We start from the raw sequence: 23468 nt of genomic DNA, 5'->3' as shown, positions 1-23468 counted from the left end.
TGTGATCGTTGCAGCCAAAAATTGTGATTTTATTGTGTTTGTTTACTTTCTTTCGAAATTTGAGGTGTTTTTGTGCGTTTTTTTGGCAGAAAACTACTCGAATTGGCAAAATCGCAATTTAACGAAATTCATTCGCAGTGATGTTTGTTGGTAAACAAGACCTTTTAGCTGCACTCACATTCGATGCACGTGAATCGAAGAGGGCTTTGGCTGAATGTGGGTTGTGATGACATCACATGACGCGTCTCGGCCCGAATCTACGGCAAATCTGCGGTAATTTTGAAAAATTGCACGTTCCTCCAAATATTTTGGTGTTTGCTTGATTTTGCGTTAATTTCTGTGATTGCAAAATCGAGAAATCCTGGAGGGACTGATTATGAGGTTGCACGTCTACATGTTTTAGTTGGGAAATTATTGAGAGAGAGAGAGAGAGAGAGAGAGAGAGAGAGAGAGAGAGTGTGCGCGTCAACGTGTTTTAATACCTTTCTGTGCCCGTGCCGTGGTCTCAAAGTACTTCACAGTGAGGTCCTGGATAGACAGCACTGCAGTGTGGGCCTTCCTCTGCCAGTCCTCATCCTCCCGTCTGAGTGCCTCGATCCGGCGTGGACCCAGATACTCCGTCTCCAGGGAGATCTGAACACAACACACACACTCACAGATTAAACAGAGTTCCACGGTATGCATGCACTTGCTGCAGATTTTAACAACACATCCGTCACATTCTCATCCTGTCATCAGGCCCTGTTCTGAGGAAAGCCCATGTGTTCACCCTCACACTGGAGAGAAACCAATTCTGGAGAACATTGGGAAATATATTACTGGCTGCCAAACCCTTTTCAGAAACTCAATTCAAGAACTTCCTCGATTCCACTGGAACCAGAGCTGTTTTTCCACAAAGTCAAAGTGACTAGAGCATTTCCAATGAAGGAACCAGGAAATCTATTTAGTTCCTGGGCTGTACTGTAGCTCTGGGAACCTTTAGGTTTTTTTTTTTAAGTTCTTGGACCAGAGCAGGAACTTTTCAGCAAACCAGGAACTCACCTGAACGTCACTGATTGGTCAAGCTTTAGTGAATAACCTTCTTAATCTGCCATTTTAAAAGGACTACGCAACATTTCTGAATAAAAACGTGTCCGTAAGCGCTTCTTACATCGTATCGTTTACAGCAAGGAACAGAATCGGAGTATCGGCGAATCGGAGTGGTGTAAAACCACGCTACATGCAGCTAGCCATGTGTCTTATAAGCGCAATGAAGTGAAAATAATACAGAAAGTTTTTTTTTCACATTATGGTCACGAATCATGCAAACATAGACCAGGAACTCATCCAGCACCTATGTACTTCTTTATTTCCTGACACACACACACACACCCCATGTGTGCATATTTCCAGGATGACACAGAAAGCAGGGAAATTCATGACCAAGCCACTGGCCTCGCTCTTATTTGAGAGCTTCAGAGCTCTCCGCTAAGCGCGAACATCACCTGCTTAGTGACTATGTTTCTCCAGGCTATAACTCGCGTAAACAAGAACACTTTAATTATCGCTCCCCCTGAGGCCTTAGACAGCTTTAGCTTACTCAGTAAATAAAGACAGTGAGACGCTCACAGGCTGCGTAGCACCAACGAGGTTCCACGTATCCAGACAGTTACCGGATTCACTTTTAGCCAAGGTCAGTTCACCTGTGAGGTCACAAACATGTGGGCAAGAACTTGCACCTGGCCCTCTCTCTCTCTCTCTCTCTCTCACACGGTTATAAATCACAGCTGGATGTACTGACGAGGAACATCAAAAGACTGGAAAAACAAGTTGTCGAGACACAAAGAATCACACAAGTATTTAACCCATTTCCTTTCCATACTGGACCATTTCTGTTCCCTAGCAGGTCCTCTGAGGTATAGTTTTTCTGCATTAGCCTAATCACAAAATGCTCAAGCACTCGCAGCAAAGAACGTAATCCAGGGTTCTCTATAATCCGCTCGCAACTCGAAAGATATAAATATACCTATTTTGAGATTTGTTTGTTTTCAGAACTGGCACTGAATGGCTGTTTAAACATAATCTTGAGCAATGAAGTACAGTAGTTGTTGTGACTCATGTTTTCTTGTTACTACCTCAGTAACTGACACTTTTAGTGACGTCGCAAACGAATGCTATAATGTGTATGAGATATTAGCATCGGCATACGATAATCTACGTTAACCTTGAGCGATGTCCACACATCAGTGTTGAGATCATTTGGGCTCGTAAACCTAACGCAGAGGTGCCAACACTTCTAACAAGAAATTCCTACCTGGTGGATAGCCAATAAATAAATAAATAAATAAATAAAAATTTTACCACATAAAAGGTCCTAGCATGTATTTTCCCCCCCAAGATTTACACCAAGAAACAAGAAAACAGCTAGGCAACTTTCTCTAGTGTGAGCGCTATAATAATAATAATAATAATAAGCAGACGAAGAAGAAGAAGATTTAATAAGATTTTTTTCCAGCCAAAGACACCACAGTCCCGCCTACTTCCTTCCTATTGGCTCACACGAGAGCCTAGAGAAGTCACGTCACCTAGATAAAGTCGGCTTGAAGCAAGAGTAACCGCTACCGGAATCAAATATGCGTCTTTCGCATCTCGCGTCCTTTCCCCTTCGGTGAATTTGCTTTTCTGATGGTTGAATTTTTTTCGTTTTTTCTTTAGCTACGCCTAAACCGTAAATGAACTTTTGCCACCTTGCGGTTAGCATAATCCAATTAGCAAAACCAAATATCATAGACTAGCTATTTTATCAATTTGCGTATTTTTTTCTTACACACTCATCGCAATGAACGTACGAACATTTTTTTTTTAGGAGTGCGATCCTGTTTCCATTTTAACGAACGTCCCGATCTCAAATATATTTACAGCTTAAAACCGAACCGTATTCGATTCACAGTGTTTATTCTCTTACAAACCCCAGATCGGGGAAAAAACCCAACCCCTAATACGTGTACTGTTACAGCCTAAAGAATGTCACGTGTGTGTATATGTACAGTATAGTGATTTCTTTCTCTAATATGACATACGTTGGTGATATGATTCCTGTCTTAAACTACGGCGTAAAAACTTCGAGTTGATTTGTTAATAGTTTTGCGAAAGCATTTTTTTTAAAAAAAAAAAGAAAGAAAAAGAAATTTGATACAAATAGCAATAAAAAAAGATTGATATAATAAAATAATTGATCATAAAGTGTAACCAAAGATTTTGATATTGAAAAGCCGTAGAGGTTTAAAGCAAAACATTTATCCTATGCGCTTTTTATGGCTCAGGCAGTCTTTCAAGTTTCAAAGTGTTGCTATAGCAACTACCAAAGCTAATAGAGTGGTCGTTAATGACGATGACGTCCGTTTATGCTGTGTCACCACTGGAAAATAAGAAAACCCTCGTTCGAATGATACGAAGCTCATAAACAAAACAATCAGCTCGTTTTTTTCATCATTTTTATTTATTTATTTTTTCTTTATTTCTCTGCACTTCATTTTACTACACTGTACACTACGCTTACTTATTTTCCTGTAAGCATGCCTACTAAGAAACTTTTCGCAAACGTGATGAGATCTATCAGACGCTGAGCTTTCAGAACACCATGCTTTAGAGCCGCATGAAGTTAAAGAGTGACTCTCTCCCAGACTCGAACACAAACACAGCTCTTCCTCGTTTATCTGTCTTCTTGGAAATCTTCACTGGAACGACTTACGAGTGTGTGGGTGGATGTGTGTGAGAACTTCCTAGAACGTACACACCCATGCAGGATTTCTGTATCCACATGGTTAAAAATACTCGAATGCAAAACAGATGCTGCTGTGGTCTACAGTAGATCACACAGATACACACATACGTGTTTGTCTAACCTAGTGAGGCCTTTCCATCCATACAATTATTAACGGTTTTCCTTGTGGGGACCACAAACGTCAGATATTCCTCTCCTTGTGGAGACGTCTGGTCTCCGGCAAGATATAAAAACATAACCTCACACACACGGTTTAAACTGCTACATAACTGAACATCATAAGATCTGCCGCTATGAGATTTCTTCACGTTCAAAGGTCGAGAGAGACGTCTAGAGAAAGCAAAGGGTGAGAAAGTGAGCCTTTACCTAATTCCCGTGTGCTAGACGTGAGCTCACGGTTCAGGAATCTTTTATTTGAGATGACTGGCACCGTGCGCTCCGTTCTCTCTTCTGTTTTTCCCAACATTCCTCACATTCTTATAATCAAACATGCTACTAAAATACAAAAGTGTGGAAAAAGGGAGGAGGGGGGTGGGGGTTTGGAGGGGATGATGTAACATGAGGTTTCAAAGGTGGGCTGGACGGTAATTATAATCATAACCATCTGCAGAGTCACGGTTTATCCTCTTCGAGAGCCAACGCCTAGCTGCGGTCTTGGACATGCGATGCTAGCCAACACACGCTAAATTATACATGTGTAACAGCCACACACGGGCATGTGGTAGAGAACGGCAGAATGAAAAGAATGAAAGGAAGTGATGGGTGTGTACACATAGGGCGGTAGGAATGGCTAAATCAATAACAAGCGCACTTGTTTTCAAACATGAACCAGCGGCGATTATAAGGATCGTTATCAAAAAGATGCTCTTTTGATAAGGGAAGAGAAAAGCCAGAAAGGTTTGAGTTCACAGGGAAACTACAGTAACTCAAATAACCGCTCTTTACAACCGCATTAAGCAGAAAAGCAACTCAGAACGCACAATACGTCGAACACCGAGGCGTATGGGCTACAACAGGAGAAGACCTAAAGATCTGGTTCCACTCCTGCCAGCCAAGAACAGGAATCCATGGATACAGTGGGTGAAATTGAAAAGTCCTCTTTCTGAAGAGAACTTTAAGGAACTCAAGGAATTTTTGACCTCCGAGTAAGTAAAACCAAAGAACGTGCCCCCTCAACTCTGAAGTCTCGTCAAACCCAAAGTTCAGCATGGTCCCTCCAGGATTTCGCGGTTGTTGTTTTTTTTTTTTTTTTTGACGTAAAATCAAGGGACATCCACAATATTCATTGGTGCTTGCGGTTTGTTCAAAATTACTGCGGATTCGATCCGAGACGCGTCATGTGACGTCATCACGACGTGCGTTCGGCCGAAGCCCTCTTCTATTCACGTGAACATGAGTACGGCTAAAAGGTCTTGTTTACCAACAAACATCACTGCGAAAGACCGTGCATAACCATTTCAGGCGACTGCGATTTCGCTGATTCGAGTAGAAAGAAAAGAAAAAAAAGCGCAAATTTTGAAAGAAAAAAAAAAACGACATTTTTGGCTGCGACAATCACAAAAGAACTCCAACATGGCTGCAGATCATGAGTTTGAATACCAACAACTGCGAGTAGAGAGCAAAACTGCCCGAGCTCTCTGGGTGAGAGGAGCATACTCTCCCTCCCCTGTCAATCAGATCAACAGTAGCCAATCCAGGGCATCCGTTCAATTGAACACATCGTTTATCTTCTTAAGTTCTGTTGTGATTTTTCTCAGGAAGTTCTTTCTTTCTAGGTACTGTTTTCATACTGGCTTTAATTCTGATATAAATGTGATAGCACAAGGTCACCTGATCGAATGCCCCACCCCGGATTGTGAGACACGTGTGAGTGTGTGTCTGATCGTTTCAACTTCAGCACAAGGCTGTACGTGATCTCTGCCCTGCTACGTCTTACCCGACACCATATCTTATTCATGTACGTGCTCGGGTCCTGTCAGAAACATGATAGCGACGGTGCGCGTCCTCGGCGTCACTCGATAGCCCCACTACCTGATGCCTCGTTCGCTGGGGGCATGTGGTCCCCCTGTGCGTCCACCACCCACTGATTTCATCGCTCATTCATGCCGTCAGACGCTTTTACATTCATTCATTCATTCATGCATGCATGCGCTCAGTAGAGGGTGGATCAGGTGCCATATGTCCAGGCTGTAGCGTCTTTATCTGTACAATAGAACCAGGGACACACGATTCCACTCAGGTACTCAAGCACGTTCGTTACGAGTGACAGAACTACTCTTTTAATACTCCCAGAGTCTGTAACAGATGTCCTGCCTCTCACCCGGTTCCCACTTCCTGCTTCTATTCCACGTGGTCCACGTCGATCTGAATGGGTTAAGAGCTTTGTCGGACCGCCTTCCCCTTCCTCGCTAAACAAAATACACTGTAGGTAGGGTTTTATTTTCTGGGGGAATAATGAATGGGTTTATTTTAAAGAATGACATAATGAATCTACCTATAGCTCAAAAGAAAAAAAAAAAACAAAAAACATGCATGGAGTACATCTTGGCTACAGAATGGGCTTTGTTTAACCACAAATAGCAGGTGGTCACAGTGCGAGCAGTTTACAATTGAGTGTGTGTTGTGATAAGGAAACTCCGCTCGCATGTCTGTGCGTGTTGGTGTGTGTGTTTGTGCCACACACGAGCTCCTGAAAGTGTGGATCTGCGAGACTGTCATATTGGCACGTGTCTTTAAACTCCATCCTGCCTGCTACTTTTAGTATGCAAAGCACATGCAAATCTGCTGGATTCACACACACACACACACACACACACACACACACACACACACACACACACACGCTGCAGTGTTTGCATTACACAGACCTGAATAAGGAGTATTAGGACGCACCAACCGTCTAAATTAGGGAAAAAGGCCTTATTTGCATACAGCTTGTCTCAGTTTGTGTCAAGAGATGATGCGAGTTTAAGTAGGTCAGGGTTATTATAGTACACTAATTCTATACCGAAATAAACGGACGTGCATGAGATCCAAAACCAGAGCGATAAGCCATGCGATTAAATCTAGCACAAATACAATAAAGGAATATTTTGCAGTTCATAAGCATCACTTATAACCAGGAAATTCCTAGGAAATAAATCGCTCCAGAGTAGAAGACACACCCCCTAATTCTGTCTGCTTGGTGGAGGGAACTAAATAAACAAACAAACCCATTTTTAATGAAGAAATACGTGCCGACTGTTTAAGAACATTCACGGAAGGAGTCTCCAGGGTCCAGAGGTAAAGCTGTAGCTAAGGTTTACGCCAAGTCTTCAGGATAGAGGGATTTGAGCTACGCGGTTTTTCTCTTGAACGTCACAAGCTGTCAAAGCTATAAAAAAAAGTGAGGGAACGGCTATCTATAGCTTACGGACTTTCCATAACATTTAACACAAGTATAAGAAAAAAGTCCACGTTCGCCATTTTGGAACAAACCTCTCGTGTGGGCGGGGTTTAACAGTGCTCTACTCTCATTGGCTGGCAAGATTTGGATCTACATCTGAAGATGACGCTTTGTTCCGCTCCTGAGAACTCATGTCGAAAAAAATAGTCGTATGAGATGACCCAAACCTCGGATATTAATCCACTATTAATTAACTAATCCACTGAGTAAGTACATGAGTCATTTCCACTACAAAGTACAAACACTAGAACTATACAGAGAACCGCATCCAGAACGCTCTCCAAAATTCACACCACTGAACTCTCTACTTCCAGGTCAGGGAGCTGTCCGTCCAAATCTCACTAGCCAATGAGAGTAGAGCACTGTTAAGCCCCGCCCACACGAGAGGTTTGTGCCAGAACGGAGAACGTAAAGTTCGAAAGCGTAAATGTAAACTCCGGCAGCGCGTTCAGAAACCACGATTAGCGAGAAGGAAGCTTCGAAAACTGATCATAAAGAACGCTGTGTATTTGAAGACCAGGTTCCATTTCTGCCTTTCAGAGTTTCTCTTCTTACTCGTTGTATATTTTTGTTCGCGTCTTAAAAAATTACGTTCAATACTTCTGGCACAAATTTAATTCCGTAGCAGCAGCACGTGTTTGTTTTTTTGTTTGTATTTTAAAAAAGAATCTGTTTTCCGTTCACCTTGAGATCGTTTCCTTTAGGATTACATGCAAAATCATGCAAACCCTGCTTTCACACTAACGAGCGACAAAATGACAAACAACTATGCGCTTTTGGTGTACTTGATGCAAATTATGGACGATGCTGTAAAGTGAGAAAAACAAACGATTGGCTCGAACGATTTCTCGGACCTCGTACTATGCAGCATGTGGTACAACATTGTTTTAGTTCACAGACTCACAACTTTAGTTCCTACCCGCATTTGGTTCCTATACGGCTTGACTAAAAAAATATAAAGGAAGACGTATAACCACATAACCGTGGCTTGATCTTATCCTGTCATATACAACCAATATATTAGAGACGTTAAGAATAAAAAGGAAGGATTGAAGGCAGTATATGAGATCGCTGATGTCTCTGGAGAGCGTTTGTGGTTAGTAGTCAGCTCATTTTCTAATAGCTAATATGAGGCATGGTACAGTGAGCGATTTTCACACTTTTTTCCCCGCTTTATTAAAATGTTAGAAGTGACATGAGTGACTTGGCATACAATAGTGCGAGTGGAGGGTAAGGACACTTAATGATGCACTTAAGATGGGAATAATAATCCAGCATTGTGGTATTATTGTGGTATTATTGTGGTATGGATAGAAAACACGGCAGTACAGCAGAGAACAACCAAAATACCAGTCCACTGTTTGATAATAATATCGATTCAAAGCTGATACTGTTAATGCATCCTTAATAATCACCAATATCACATAATTACTAAATCAGAAGCTCGACAGATCAATCATCTGCCCCCCCCCCCACGCTCCTCTTTAGAGAGCAGGCCGGAGCGTAAATGAGAGCACAGCCATGCTTCGTCGTCTCAGGCAGCACGGATCTTTATGCCAAGGTTTAAAGCTCGGCAGCTGGCAGGATTCCTGACACAGAACAGCTCCCTGGGCCTCGCTGCTAAGCAATAAGCTAACAAATCCACTACAGAAGAAAAGAAATAAAAACACAAGGCCAGAGTTATGCTGCAGTGTGTTGTTGGCAGGCTGGTTAATCCATAGCAGATTCTGGAATAATCAGACTGGACTGCAGGGAGACGAGGCGAGCGCAGAGCCGTAACACATCGCAGGACTCGAACACGGTGTGAAGTGGCCTTCAGAAGAAGAGGTTCAGTCAGGGACAGAGCGACAGAGAGAGAGAGAAACAGAGAGGGGATTACAGAGAGAGACAGAAATTGAAAGAGAACAAGAGAGAAAGAGGGAGACAGACAGACAGAGAGAGAAAGAGCAGCACAGAGAGAAAAAGAAAGACAGAGAGAGCACGCGGGGACAGGGACAAACTAGATCAGACGGAGCAAAATAGATACAGAGAGAGAGAGAGACAGATAGAGAGACCTACAGACAAAACAGAGATAGCAACACATAGACAGGCACAGCAAGAGACCTACAGACAAACACAGGAAGAGAGAGAGCCTGACAGGTAGAGCAAGAGCCAGGTAGAGAGACCTACAGACAAACAGAGAGACAGAGAGACCAACAGACAAACACAGATAGAGAAACAGACAGGCAGGCAGAGAGAGAGACAGACAGAGAAACATACAGACAAACAGAGAGAGGCAGAAAGCGCACAAGCAAGAGAGAGAGACAGACCAAGAGAAAAACAGAGAGAGAGAGACCTACAGACAGAGAGCAACAGACAGACGGAGAGCGAGACAGGGATAGAGAGACCTACAGACAAACAGAGAGAGCAACAGACAGGCGGAGAGACCTACAGACAAACAGAGAGCGACAGACAGGCGGAGAGACCTACAGACAAACAGAGAGAGCGACAGACAGGCAGATAGCAAGACAGAGATAGAGAGAGAGAGACCTACAGACAAACAGAGAGAGCGACAGACAGGCAGATAGCAAGACAGAGATAGAGAGAGAGAGACCTACAGACAAACAGAGAGAGACAGACAGGCGGAGAGCGAGACAGAGATAGGGACCTACAGACAAACAGAGAGAGTGACAGACAGGCGGAGAGCGAGACAGAGATAGAGACCTACAGACAAACAGAGAGAGCGACAGACAGGCAGATAGCGAGACAGAGACAGAGAGAGAGTTACAGACAAACAGAGAGAGCGACAGACAGGCAGATAGTGAGACAGAGACAGAGAGAGAGAGAGAGAGACCTACAGACAAACGGAGAGCGACAGAGCAGGCGCAAGCAAAAAGGACAGACTTTTCCTTTTGATGAAAATCTGAACCAATATAAACTTTCGGAACAGCTGTACATCTTATTTCTTCTGAGTAAAGAAGAAGAAGAAAAAAAAAAAAGCACAGCCATATTTATTTTATAAAAATTGCGCAAAAGTGGTTAGAGTAAAATAATGTGGGGAAGAAAGAGTGAGAGTCTTCCAATAACGCAACCGGATCCACATAATCAGTTAATGCTCTTGGCTTCCAGTCAATAAGGACTCGCACTGAGCTCGCTGTCGAGCACATCGACATTACAGAACAGAGTGTGTGTGTTTGTGTGTGTGTGTGTGTGTGTGCTGAACTCCAGTGCTATAACTGGCTCTGTTTAGGGCGAAGCCACTGACAGGCCGTACACGGAGCCAGCAGGAGAACGGCGCTGATTCACAGACTCACTATCTACACACACTTTACTGTTATAATCACAACCGAACCCTTTAATTCTGTTTGTTTCATTCGTACAGCGATGCGCACTGTCCCGAAGTGGCTTCACAGAATTCCAGATCCCTGATGAACGAGCCGGAGATAGCGACAGCGTTCAGGGAAAACTTCCTGTAGAAGAGTAAAGACACTCAGTACGGTGTATGCAGTGTGTAAGAGCACACACACACACTTTCACTTTTTGAGTAACTCCTGTCTGTCTGGAAGTATAATAATTCCTGCTAACAGCTATAGTAATGGCTCATTCACAGGGACTGCTACGAAGGACAATCCACATAACCTACACTTAATAACTGAAAAAAGTGTTTATCAAGACAAGTAGAGCTCGACACTGACACAAGTCTAACGCTGCTTGTAACTAATTTGTACGCGACAGACAGTCAGGTAGAGAGAGACAGTGAGACAGACAGACAGACAGACAGGTAGAGAGAGACAGTGAGACAGACAGACAGGTAGAGAGAGACAGACAGACAGGTAGAGAGAGACAGACAGACAGATAGGCAGGCAGAGAGAGACACATATAGAGAGACCTAAAGACAAACAGAGAGAGAGCAACAGACAGACAAACAGAGAGAGAGACAGATAGAGAGACCTACAGACAAAGAGAGAGAGCAACAGATAGACAGGCAGAGAGAGACAGATAGAGACCTTCAGACAAACAGAGAGAGAGAGACAGATAGACAGGCAGAGAGAGAGAGACAGATAGACCTTCAGACAAACAGGCAGAGAGAGAGACAGGTAGAGAGACCTGAAAGTGTGAGTCACATCTCTGTATGATGAACGTGAAGGAAGCTATTGAAGGAAAAACTATTTCTTCAATGAAACTATTTGACCTTGCTGTGACCTTGAACCTATTTGGATCAATTCCAAAATGTAATCAGGTCTTGTGCTGGTTACAATGATAATTCCATATAAATCCTACAAACATTCCACTATCAAGAGTCCTATATCACACTGCTACACATGCATCTCCCTCTCTCTCTCTGGTGGTGTGTCTCACATCCTGTTTCTGTTAAGTCTCATTCTCTGCCCTGTCTGTGTCTTCTATCCTCTCTCTCTCTCTCTCTGGTGGTGTGTCTCACATCCCATCTCCATTAAGTCTCTCTCTGTCCCAATCCCCAGTCACACACTGCCCTTAATAAAATGATCCCAGTAGCTTATGAAGGTCACTATGGCAACCCGGCGCAAACAGGAGGTCATGACCACTCAGATTAAACACCGTATCCTGAAACGAAATTAAAGAAAGAAATCCGGAAAGAGATAAACGTGTACGAGCACTGGGCGCTAGGAGTGGCGAATATGAGGACGCGATCTCATGTCACGATAACAAAAGTGCTGTGCATAAGTACATGTGATGTTTTCCACCTTTTGTAGTGTTACAAACAGGAACTGAAATGGTCTTAAATTTTACTACTGAAAAAAAAAGTTAATGGACAAAAAACGGTCCCTTCACACAAGTAGATGTGCGAGTAGTAGTGTGAGTGATTCTGTGTGTGTGTACATGAGTGCATTTGATTGTTGTATGCACAGGCCATTTATTGTGAGCATGTATTAAACCCGTTTGTGTTTGTAAACAGATTTGTCGGTGTACATCTTTAAATATTTATGGAGCGTGTGTTTCTGACCTTTATTTGCTGTCGGCGCAGCATGGCGAGCTCTCGCATGTCTCTGAAGGGCTGCAGCAGGTAGTGGTAGAGTTCAGTGGTGGCCTCCACCAGATCGCCGTACGCCTCGTCCTGCTCCGAGTACAACTGCAGCAGCTCCACCATGCTTTCCATGCCTCGCTGCTTCTCCAACAGCTACAGAGAGAGAGAGAGAGAGAAAGTGTTCTTAAGACATTCTCACAGTTATATATAAAGGGTGTCCCATATACAATATATCTCACTTAAAGATAAGAAGTGCTACCTTGTTTACTTCTGATGCTGTGGGCGGCCATTTTGTTTTGACTTGACGTAAGTTGTGACCGCAAGTTAAAACTGAATGCGTTGAACCAGCTAGCCAGCTGGCCATACGTTATAACATTACATTAGCCACCACTTTTCTTTAGCTTGCTAAAAGACACACACCTACACAACACACACAAACACTAAAATGCTTTATCGCTATTCAGACCTGCCTGAAACGACATGCGTTCATAATAACGTGGGATTTCTCCACATTCTCTCTCCACACTGATATTCATCTCTTCAACTCTGTGCTCAATGAACGGTCTCTCCGTCGTTCTCTTTCTCCGTCTATCAATATACCTCTCGTTCCCTCCCTTCCCGAATCCATCTTTCGTCCTTCCCTCGCTCTGATCCTGTTACCTTATTATCCCGTCTCTTCTCTCCCACGCTCTTTTCATCTCTCGTCCCATTTCCCTTTCTCTCCACCTCTCCATCCGACTCCCTCTTTTTTACACACTCATTCTTTGCAGAAATCCTAAGGAACATGGAGGACCAGGGACAGCTGAAGTTCACCGGAGTACACGTAAAGAATAAGATACTTGGTGTGTGTGTGTGTGTGATGTTATAGGAATAGTAATCAAAGATGGAGTGGTGTGATGTGGCCTGCCATCAAGCAGAGTCACTGTTACCACCCTGAACAGCACATCTGGAAGTGTTTTATTCATCTCATGCTTATATATGACAACAATTTTTAACGAGTACTTTTTATCCGTTTACAGTTATGTTTAATGTTGTCGAACGTCTGCACTTCACTATGCAATGCACAAGAGAACAACCACAGACAGAGCTCATAAAATAATAAATAATAATAATAATAATAAAATAAAAAAACCCTCCAAAAAAAACAGGACAGATGTGGTGGTATTTTTAGAGACGTCATGTGCCTAGAGGATCTGGTGTGGATCATAACGGTTAAAAAAGAAAGCACATCTGCGCTGTAAAACACGCGACTAAAAATGCACCAGAAGCACTTTTGGTGTGAATTGGCCATTCTTTCTTTAGTCTTTCTTAAGCTTGTGCTTTCTCTCTCTCTCTCTCACACATACACACACACTATGCCGTTAGCTCTCAGAGCTCTCAGAGAGGAAACACTGGCTGATTCAGCTCCAACACTGCTCCCTCTGTTTACCTTAGCCGCTGGTCGCCGTGGAGAGGGGGAGCTCGCAGCCCGGCTGTGTCAAAGGTCATTTCAGATAAAGCCAAACACGCTGCACTTTTACCTCCTCGGTACTTACAGTGGGTATGCAACTCCCTTTTTTGCCCCAGTGTGCCTGTCGCTCTAGGTGAAGGACGCATGTCCTCTGTGAACTCTCAATAAGGAGGCGTGGCCTCTATGGCTGTCAGTCATAATGACAAGGTGTAGCCTGTATACCTGTCACACTCAGTAACGTGCGTGTTTGGAACTAGTTTTCCGACAGGGCTCGAATGCCAAGTCAGAAGGTATTATTTTAGATTCATTTTAAAATTATATATTATATATATATATATATATATATATTCTAAAAAATGAAGATTCCCACACTGTACTGCACAGCATCATCTCACACCACATCAAAACACTAAATCTAAAATCATACTGCACTGAACCGTCGGCTGCTTTACATGCATCTCGATGAAGGAACTGGGTCCAGGACACCAGGACATGAATCCCCACCTCTGAGGTCCACCTGTACCTGACCTGCCTGAACATGCAGCATCGCATCCACCTGCACAAACATTAAATATCATCTAGTCAATAAAACACAGCGCGCGCGTGCGTGCGTGTGCAAACACACAGCAGGCAAAATGCCAAAAATGGGCAGAAAAAACAGTTTATTATACTGTACAAAACCTACTCCACACACACACACACTCTCTCTAACACACACCTGTTGAAAAGAAGGATGAATGATTCCGTACAAGTGCCGTAGTGCTAATCTAAGGTCGGTTTAGTGCATCCATAAAATATCCTCCATCAGGCTGATAAAAGCAGGTCATGATCTTATCACTGTTATTACCATATTTATAACCTATAGTGATCTCTTTCAACTTTCTTGGCTTTGTGGTTAGCACGTTTACCTCACACCGCCGGGGTTGGAGGGGGTTCGAATCCCGCCTCCACTGGAGTGGGGTCTGCATGTTCTCCCCATGCTTCGGGGGTTTCCTTGGGGTACTCCGGTTTCCTCCCCCAGTCCAAAGACATGCTCTGAAGGCTGACTGGCATCTCTAAATCGTCCGTAGCATGTGAACGTGTGTGCTATTGTGCCCTGCGATGGGTTGGCACCCCGTCCAGGGTGTCCCACACCTTGTGCTCCCTGGGATAGGCTCCCCGCGACCCCGTGTAGGAAAAGCGGTACGGAAAAAGAACGGGAGAAATTGATTTAATAGGTCATTTGTAACGTCCGAATTCCTTATATAAAGGAGTGTTGTGATGTTTCGGGAGCTGTCCAGTGTCTCCGTCGCGGCTGTCCTGTACATGGTGCTCTAAATATATAAAACAATTCAAATACACTACCGGTCAAAAGTTTAGACACACTCAATTTATTTTTTTTCCACGTTTTAGAATAATAATAATAAAGTTATCAAAACTCTGGAATAACACAAAAGGAACTATGGGAATTATGTTGTGATAAAAAAAATCCAAAGTAAATCAAAATAATTTAGTATTTTAACATCTTCAAAGTAGATGCCCTTTTTGCCTAGAATTTCCAGAAATGTATTCTTGGCGTTTTCTCACCCAATTTCTTGAGGAATTTCCCTGAGATGCTTTTTAAACAGTATTAAAGGAGTTCCCACCGACACTGGACTCTTATCGGCTGCTTTTCGGAATATTCCTCTCCGAGTCGTCCGTTTAAAAACATGTTTAAAATGTTAGTTTTCTAATGAAAGAGATGAATACGTTGGCATGATTATTTTTTTTTGTCTACAACACGATTTCACACGTTTAATCACACACCTTTTTTTAACATCGTGAGAAACGTTTCAGTCGAGTGTCCACAAACTTTTGACCGGTAGTGTGTATAAGCAGTGAGCGAACGCTACTTCTCACTACTAACAAGCAACATAAGAAAACGCTTACCTAACAAACATCATAATTCTTCCGAACGTGCAGGTAAAACATGGATTCTGAACGTAATCTGAATCAGGTACACTTTCGAGTCGCGTAACTGAATACGTTCCTGAGTAAAAAGTACTGAATATTCAGCCATGGATATTTTATCGAAGTATTTGAAGCTAACCCTGGTTCAGACACAGTGTTTGTCTTCTGCACTGATCTCAAAGCAGTTTAAAGCACAAAGTGTTTAAGCGATAATGCTGTGTGCTCAAACGTGATGAACGTGAACTCCTTTCCCTCTCCGCTCTGAGGTTTCCTTCCACCTGTTTATATGCAAATTGTTTTTATTTGCATATAAGGAAACCTGAATGGACACCAGAAACTCCAACAAACACCTTAATATATAACTGACTTGAGTTGCGGACATTCGGCGACATTAAATGTAACCATAAACAGATAAAAAGTACTTTTTTTTTTTTTTCTAAAGTATGCTGCGTTGTTCTTTAATAAATGCAATAAATGTATACTCATTGATTTGGTACAAGAGGAATAACACACAACTGGACATGATGTTATTGGAAAACAATCAGCTTCGAGGTGGTAACAGTAGCGCCGCTTCATTGTACCACCATCTCGTTGATTACTTTCCACTAAGAGCATGCGCACAAGGGTTTACTCCTTACTTACGCTTCTTAGGTGTCTTATTTTTCAGATTTTTTTTAGCCCTATATGGACTAGATTAGTTTATCAGCGGGATGTCCGTTTTTCCCATCCCCCCCCCCCCCCGGACAGCATTAAAATTCCCACGGGAGGAGCGAGTTTCTAAGCGGGTTCTAATCTATGTTACGAACGGGGATGTTTTTGCGCCGTGCGGTCACGTGATCACGGACCGTTTGCGACAATGTTGCGTCTGAGCGTCGGAGTATTTCAGTGTTTCAGTTCGGGGTGAACCAAAGCTCCGGCAACAATGCGAAAATACAATACAACAATCAATCATCGCTAAGTATACAGTATGAGAAGCCTCCGGTGGGTTTTGTTTTTGTTTTGTTTCGCAACTCAGGAAGCGTTTAATTTCTGGAGGAGGGTCTAAGATACGTGTAGCTACGAGACTAAAATACGGTAAGTAGCAGCAGTCGGACAAATAATTTTGTTTTCCTCCCAAAGTTAGGTGACATCAGTGCATAAAACGCATGCTAACTGTCTGTTTTGCGTCTACATAATGGCGATCTATTCTTGGGAAATAATTAAAAAAGGCTCAATGCACTGTATTGTTCCACCATTTCATCATTTCCTGTATCCATTCCTTTGCTTGTTTTCTTCCAGCCAGGGATTTGGACAAGCCGTTCCACTAAGAGGAATGACGGGCAAAGATGTGCTTGTACTCATACTGCGTCCAGTAGCGTCGTTTCCACATGTTGATGGCTGATGATGAGGTCACTTTTTACAGGTTTTGAAAAAAACGGAGCTTACAATCTTTTCGAAAGTGTGTTTTGTTGAAGCAGAGTTTGGGAACGGTTCGGGAGCTTAGGTGATTAACGCAGAGAAGGGTCGGGATACGCCGTGGAGGAAGGAAAAGTTGTGTTTAATGTAAGCGTTAAGCCTGCGCTAGGCCCGGGACGATAGTATCGGGGATCGCCGATAGATTCCGAATGTCACGATGGACATCGAGACGGACGAATTTAAATATCCTTTCTGTCCTTGCGAGTGTGTGTGAGGTTGTGGTTCCTGTTTTTAGGACACATGGATATTGTTTTAGGTCGCACAAGCTGTGCCCACCCTCGCGTTAAATTCACACGTCAGCGATATGCTGTGAAACACACTTTCCAAACGTTTTCACCAGGCGTATGAGTTGGTCCCGCTCGTGTGAGTGTTGTGTTTTTTGAGACGTTATCCTGATTAGACGTTATCATGGAGAGCAGCTTCTCGCCACGTTTTCTGTGTTTCCTTCACGCTGCGTCGAATTAAACAGCGTCAGGCTTTTTGCACTTGTCTTTTTGTAAATGAAATAAGACTTGAACACAATGAAATGTTTGACATTAAATCAGATTCGGCTCTGTGAGCAGCACGACTGCTTATGTGGGAGCTAATCTGAGCTGATCCTACAACAGCAGCTGCCATGAGAGAGAGAGAGAGAGAGAGAGAATTTTTCTAACAATCTGAGACAGTCAAATTATACAGGCTGAACTAGACACAGACCTCTGCTCTCTCCTTCATTCTCTCTCTCTCCCCTTCATTCTCTCACTCTCTCTCTCCCTCATTCTCTCTCTCCTTCATGCTCTCATTCTCTCCGTCACTCTCTCTTATCTCCTTCATTCTCTCACTCTCTCTCTCCCTCATTCTCTCTCTCCTTCATGCTCTCATTCTCTCCGTCACTCTCTCTTATCTCCTTCATTCTCTCACTCTCTCTCTCCCTCATTCTCTCTCTCCTTCATTCTCTCATTCTCTCCCTCACTCTCTCTTATCTCCTTCATTCTCTCACTCACTCTCTCTCATTCTCTTTCTCACTCTGTCATTCTCTCACTCCTTCATTCTCTCACTCCTTCATTCTCTCACTCTTCATTCTCTTTCTATTTCATTCTCCCTCCCTCTCTCCCCATTCTCTTTCTCTCTCTCCTTCATTCTCTCACTCTCTTTCATTCTCCCCCTCTCTCTCCCTCATTCTCTTTCTCTCTCTCCTTCATTCTCTCTCATATTCTCTCTCTATCTCCTTCATTCTCTCTCGCTCATTCTCACTCTCATTCTCTCCCTCACTCTCTCCCCATTCTCTTTCTCTCTCTCCTTCATTCTCTCTCATATTCTCTCTCACTCTCTCTATCTCCTTCATTCTCTCACTCTCTTTCATTCTCCCCCTCTCTCTCCCTCATTCTCTTTCTCTCTCTCCTTCATTCTCTCTCATATTCTCTCTCTATCTCCTTCATTCTCTCTCGCTCATTCTCACTCTCATTCTCTCCCTCACTCCCTCTTATCTCCTTCATTCTCTCACTCACTCTCTCATTCTTTCTCACTCTGTCATTCTCTCACTCCTTCATTCTCTTTCTCTCTCTCCTTCATTCTCTCTCATTCTCTCTCTCCCTCATTCTCACTCTCTCTCTCATTCTCTCCCTCCCTCATTCTCTTTCTCTCTCTCCTTCATTCTCTCTCATATTCTCTCTCACTCTCTCTATCTCCTTCATTCTCTCTCACTCATTCTCACTCTCATTCCCTCTCTCTCCCCTTCATTCTCTCACTCTCTCTCCCTCATTCTCTTTCTCACTCTCTCATTCTCTCTCTCCTTCATTCTCTTTCTCTCTCTCCTTCATTCTCTCTCACTCTCATTCTCTCTCTCCTTCATTCTCTCTCATTCTCTCCCTCCCTCATTCTCTCTCATATTCTCTCTCTCCCTCATTCTCTTTCTCTCTCTCCTTCATTCTCTCTCATATTCTCTCTCACTCTCTCTATCTCCTTCATTCTCTCTCACTCATTCTCACTCTCATTCCCTCTCTCCCCTTCATTCTCTCTCTCTCTCCCTCATTCTCTTTCTCACTCTCTCATTCTCTCTCTCCTTCATTCTCTTTCTCTCTCTCCTTCATTCTCTTTCTCACTCTCATTCTCTCTCTCCTTCATTCTCTCTCATTCTCTCCCTGCCTCATTCTCTCTCATATTCTCTCTATCTCCTTCATTCTCTCTCTCACTCATTCTCACTCTCATTCCCTCTCTCTCCCCTTCATTCTCTCACTCTCTCTCCCTCATTCTCTCTCTCCTTCATTCTCTCTCATTCTCTCCCTCCCTCATTCTCACTCTCTCTCACTCTCATTCTCTCCCTCCCTCATTCTCTTTCTCACTCATTCTCACTCTCATTCCCTCTCTCTCCCCTTCATTCTCTCACTCTCTCTCCCTCATTCTCTCTCTCCTTCATTCTCTCTCATTCTCTCCCTCCCTCATTCTCACTCTCTCTCACTCTCATTCTCTCCCTCCCTCATTCTCTTTCTCTCTCTCCTTCATTCTCTTTCTCACTCTCATTCTCTCTCTCCTTCATTCTCTCCCTCCCTCATTCTCTTTCTCTCTCTCCTTCATTCTCTTTCTCACTCTCATTCTCTCTCTCCTTCATTCTCTCTCATTCTCTCCCTCCCTCATTCTCTTTCTCTCTCTCCTTCATTCTCTCTCATTCTCTCACTCACTCTCTCTCACACACATTGTTTCTCTGTACTTCTCTCAGTTATGGACGAATCAGAAATCCACCACTAGCCCACCGTGCGAGTAAACTCCAGCGTGCTGCACACACAGTCTTATATCTTTGCTGAGGACAAAAACATCATGTAATAACATACACTGAGCTAGTCAGCTGATTATGTGCATTAATACAGACGAAGCTACATTATACGATCAGATAGTGTTCATGCTTTTTATTCACTTCTATTTATTAAAGTATGACATACAACATACTTTCATCCATTTATAGTCACATTTACACAGTCCCTCCAGGATTTCACGATCGCAAAATCAAACAAACTCCGTGATATTCGGATGAACTTGGACATTTTCAGAATTACCGCAGATTTTCCGCAGGTCAGGGCCGAGACATGTCATGTGACGTCGTTACGACGTGCGTTCAACCGAAGCTACAAGGTCTCGTTTACCAACGAACATCGCCACGAAAAGACAAATTTTTTTTGCGATCGCGTTTTTGTGCAAAAAGTAGTTTTCCACAAATAATGCACAAAAAAACTCAACGTTTGAAAAAAGCCGCAGCAAAATCGAGCGTTTTTAGCCTGAACAATAAAATAAATCCTGTATGGACTGCATAATGCTGTGGAATGTCAATTTCCTTTCACCAGGCCTCTCTTTTGAAGTTAATAAGACAAAAAACAACAACGCCAGCTTGTCTTGATACCGGGAAAATCACACAGTCCTCTGCCCTGAAGATTTTCCAGTGTCGGAAAAGTTTAGAACAAGCGCAAAGCAGATGAAGAGGAAATTATGCTGAAGATATTTAAGTTTTTACAATTATCGATCAGGGCAAGAGAGAGAGAGAGAAAGAGAGGGTGAGAGAGAGAGAAATTATGTACATATGTTATTTCTAATGTCTAAATGTCTCATATATTTGCTAAATCCATCACAAGCTCTGCATGCCATCATAAAGGCATTGGCGTAAACTGTTTAAAAATCGACGCCAACAATTCCAACGCTCTAAATATTGACTTGGCTCCCGAGAGCGGCGCCGGCCGTGGCGTATTTCACGCTATCAGCCAATCCCAGCTGCGCTTGATAACAAACCACTTTACTGCCAAGCTGACAGTGGTCCTGCAGACGATCCCGGAGGAGTCTGGGAAATCTCGGCTCTTGACGAACAAGCCTGCTTGGATCTGACGCCAACAGCTGACGACGGAAAGTGGCGGAAAGTTCTTGAGCTGTTCCTCTGAAGAACGGTGTGAAGGCGAGCGGTCGGTGAGGCCCATACTGGACTTAAACCTGGTCTTTAAACGTTAAACGAAATCCAGTCAAATGAACAGCAGCCATTTTGGATGTTTTTTCATCCACTCCCGCTATTATTCTCCTGTTTTAGGCGGTGGTTGGAAAAAAGATTTAAATAAAATATTTAAAAAAAACTCTGCTTTTCCAGGGTGCCCTCACCAGCCAACACACACTCAGAACTACAGTGTCACTTCCTGTTTGGAAACCTTCCCCACCCTGCTGTAATGTCTTCCTGTCTTTGTTACTTTAAACACCCTCGAAGCTTTGATTCTCTTCACATGTCCATGATGCCAATTCACATTCTCAGCCCCTTTTTTCCTTCTTTACACACACACAATACACAACTCACACACACTCTTTCTCTCTCGTCAGTATCGCTCACTCCCGTTTGAAGAGAGAGCCTTGATCTGACCATGATTCTCCCTCCGTAACACCGAACGCTGGACGTCAGGACAACCTGCTGCACGACTGTTCAGAGCGGGACGTGGGTTTCTGTTTATATCCACGGCCTTGGATCTATCCATGCTTCACTCCAGACGTTACACGAGATCAATAAAGCACTTCGAGTTTATTAATAATTTGTAAACAAAACAAAACAAAACACACCTTCGTATGGACAGCGGACCAAATATAGAGGCGTAAAAGTGTAATCAGTCAGAGCGATACTGACGAGGTCAGAGTCGGATTAATTATTGACACGGCAAATCGCTTTATCTGGGCTTTTAAGAAGCGCCGCTACTCGGAACCGACACCACGTCCACACCAAATACTTATTAATGAACAACGAATGTACTTTTTATTCATTTATAGTCACGTTACGGTTATCGCTTATTTTATAGCGGCAATAAACGGCCGTTTCCTCGCAGTTACGGTCTGACACTTACAACGCGCTGACACTGGAGACTCCTTCCAAAAACGCTAAATAAAAACCCCCACACAGAAAACGTCGCCGTATCAGCAATTACACGTGGTTTTTAATCTGTTAGCGCGTTATGAGAGTACTGTAAACCCGTGATTTGCCTTGTAGCAGGATCTACTACCAGATCCACCTTCTGACCAATCAGAATCGGGAATACGACAGCACAGACAACGTCGATTCCTAATAACGGCTGGAAATTACTTTACGTTTATATAAACGTTATAAACGTACGTTTATTTTTGATTGCTTTTGAAAATTAAAATAGCTGCTTCGGAATCAAATACGTATTCGACGCCGTGTACAACAAAAGGATGCAGTTCGTTTTCTTCCAAAGCTACGTGATCATCGTTTTAGTCTTATTCCCGACCAGGAAGCCAGAATTTATGCCTCTTAATTATGTTCCGGCTCGTTTTTAACGGTTTTGCTACTCAATCATGCTCATACAGCACTAATCTCTTGCTGATTATTTTATTTTTTCCCTCCCCAAACGGTCGACTTCACTTCACGCAGGCCTCGGCTCAGCGCAAACTGCTGACTGCAGCAGAACAGATCAGGTTTCAGTGAGATAAAGGTCAACAGATGGCAGCTCAGGGGCTCTGAGGAAAAAAACAACACAAAAACCCATTCAGAGCCGCGTGCGTCTCTAGCGTTGACTCGAACGCCCCTGTACGTTCGCTTTTTCACCTGAACGGTCCGCGTGCTATGAATTAAGGCTTTGTTCGGCGTCGCTCTGTTTTTGGAGCCGTGTTTGTACTCCACAGATGAAATTGCGACACTGAAGGTCTGCAGGTCCATTGATTAAATATTAAAAGCAGCGGGTCCACCTTTGGAACGCGACCATTGACGATGTCCAGATGAGATCTGCTCTGACACGTCACGTTAAACGTGTATCAGGCGTCTGGCACCGACCGTTAAAGTTTAACAACACAAACGTAAACAAAGCCAGAATTTCCAAGAACTGTGGAGTTTTTATGGGCAGATCGAGGAAATGTTTGTTTTTTTTAATTGTCCTGTAACACACCTGAATCGTCAATTAATGATCGGGTGTGAAGATAAAAAAAACCCAGCTCTGACCCACTTCCTCCACCTGATTATTAACAGATGAACTGAATCGTGTATGTTTATCAAGAGCAGCGGTGTATCTACCTTTTAATAAGCTTAAAGCCATACGTGCCATAAGTTGTGCTAGGGCTGGTCGATATATCCATATATTATCGATAGCGTGATAAATAATTTACGTGATACTGTTTGGAGAAATCGTTGGTGTGGCGATTTACTGTTTACGTTTTTAATTGTTACAGATTAAATGATACTGAACTGATACTGTTGATTAGACGTAATTTAAAAAAATAAACTTCCTTGTCTTAGCAGGAAGTAAAGGAAAGTATCGTCAAACTCAGTTTAACGAGGTTTTTAAACAGTTAATTTTACTACAGTTTTGCGGACAGTTTGTTAGTTAAATTATATACGGTGATACGCATTGTAGAAATGTCCTCGACTACCATGATATGATAGTTCTGCTGATTTTCTTCATATTCATGTGTGTAATCCGCGCTAATTTACATTTACCGA

At 43.1% G+C, this 23468-nt stretch overlaps 1 protein-coding gene across 2 annotated transcripts in view; it reads right to left on the bottom strand.

Annotated features, from left to right (window-relative positions):
- The window catches only part of jmy (junction mediating and regulatory protein, p53 cofactor), a 35454-nt gene that overhangs the window by 9864 nt on the left and 2122 nt on the right, over nt 1-23468 (bottom strand). For both annotated transcript variants that reach the window (XM_053649700.1, XM_053649701.1), the window contains exons 2-3: nt 12172-12345; nt 483-633 (exon numbers count right to left, since the gene is read on the bottom strand). In XM_053649700.1, coding sequence (XP_053505675.1) covers nt 483-633; nt 12172-12345 — 325 coding nt within the window. The remainder of the gene's footprint in view (nt 1-482; nt 634-12171; nt 12346-23468) is intronic.

The sequence above is a fragment of the Ictalurus furcatus genome, chromosome 18 (assembly GCF_023375685.1).
Source record: "Ictalurus furcatus strain D&B chromosome 18, Billie_1.0, whole genome shotgun sequence".
NCBI classification, from domain to species: Eukaryota; Metazoa; Chordata; class Actinopteri; order Siluriformes; family Ictaluridae; genus Ictalurus; species Ictalurus furcatus.
The sequence above is the reverse complement of the archived record's forward strand: the minus strand, read 5'-3'. Positions and strand labels throughout refer to the sequence as shown.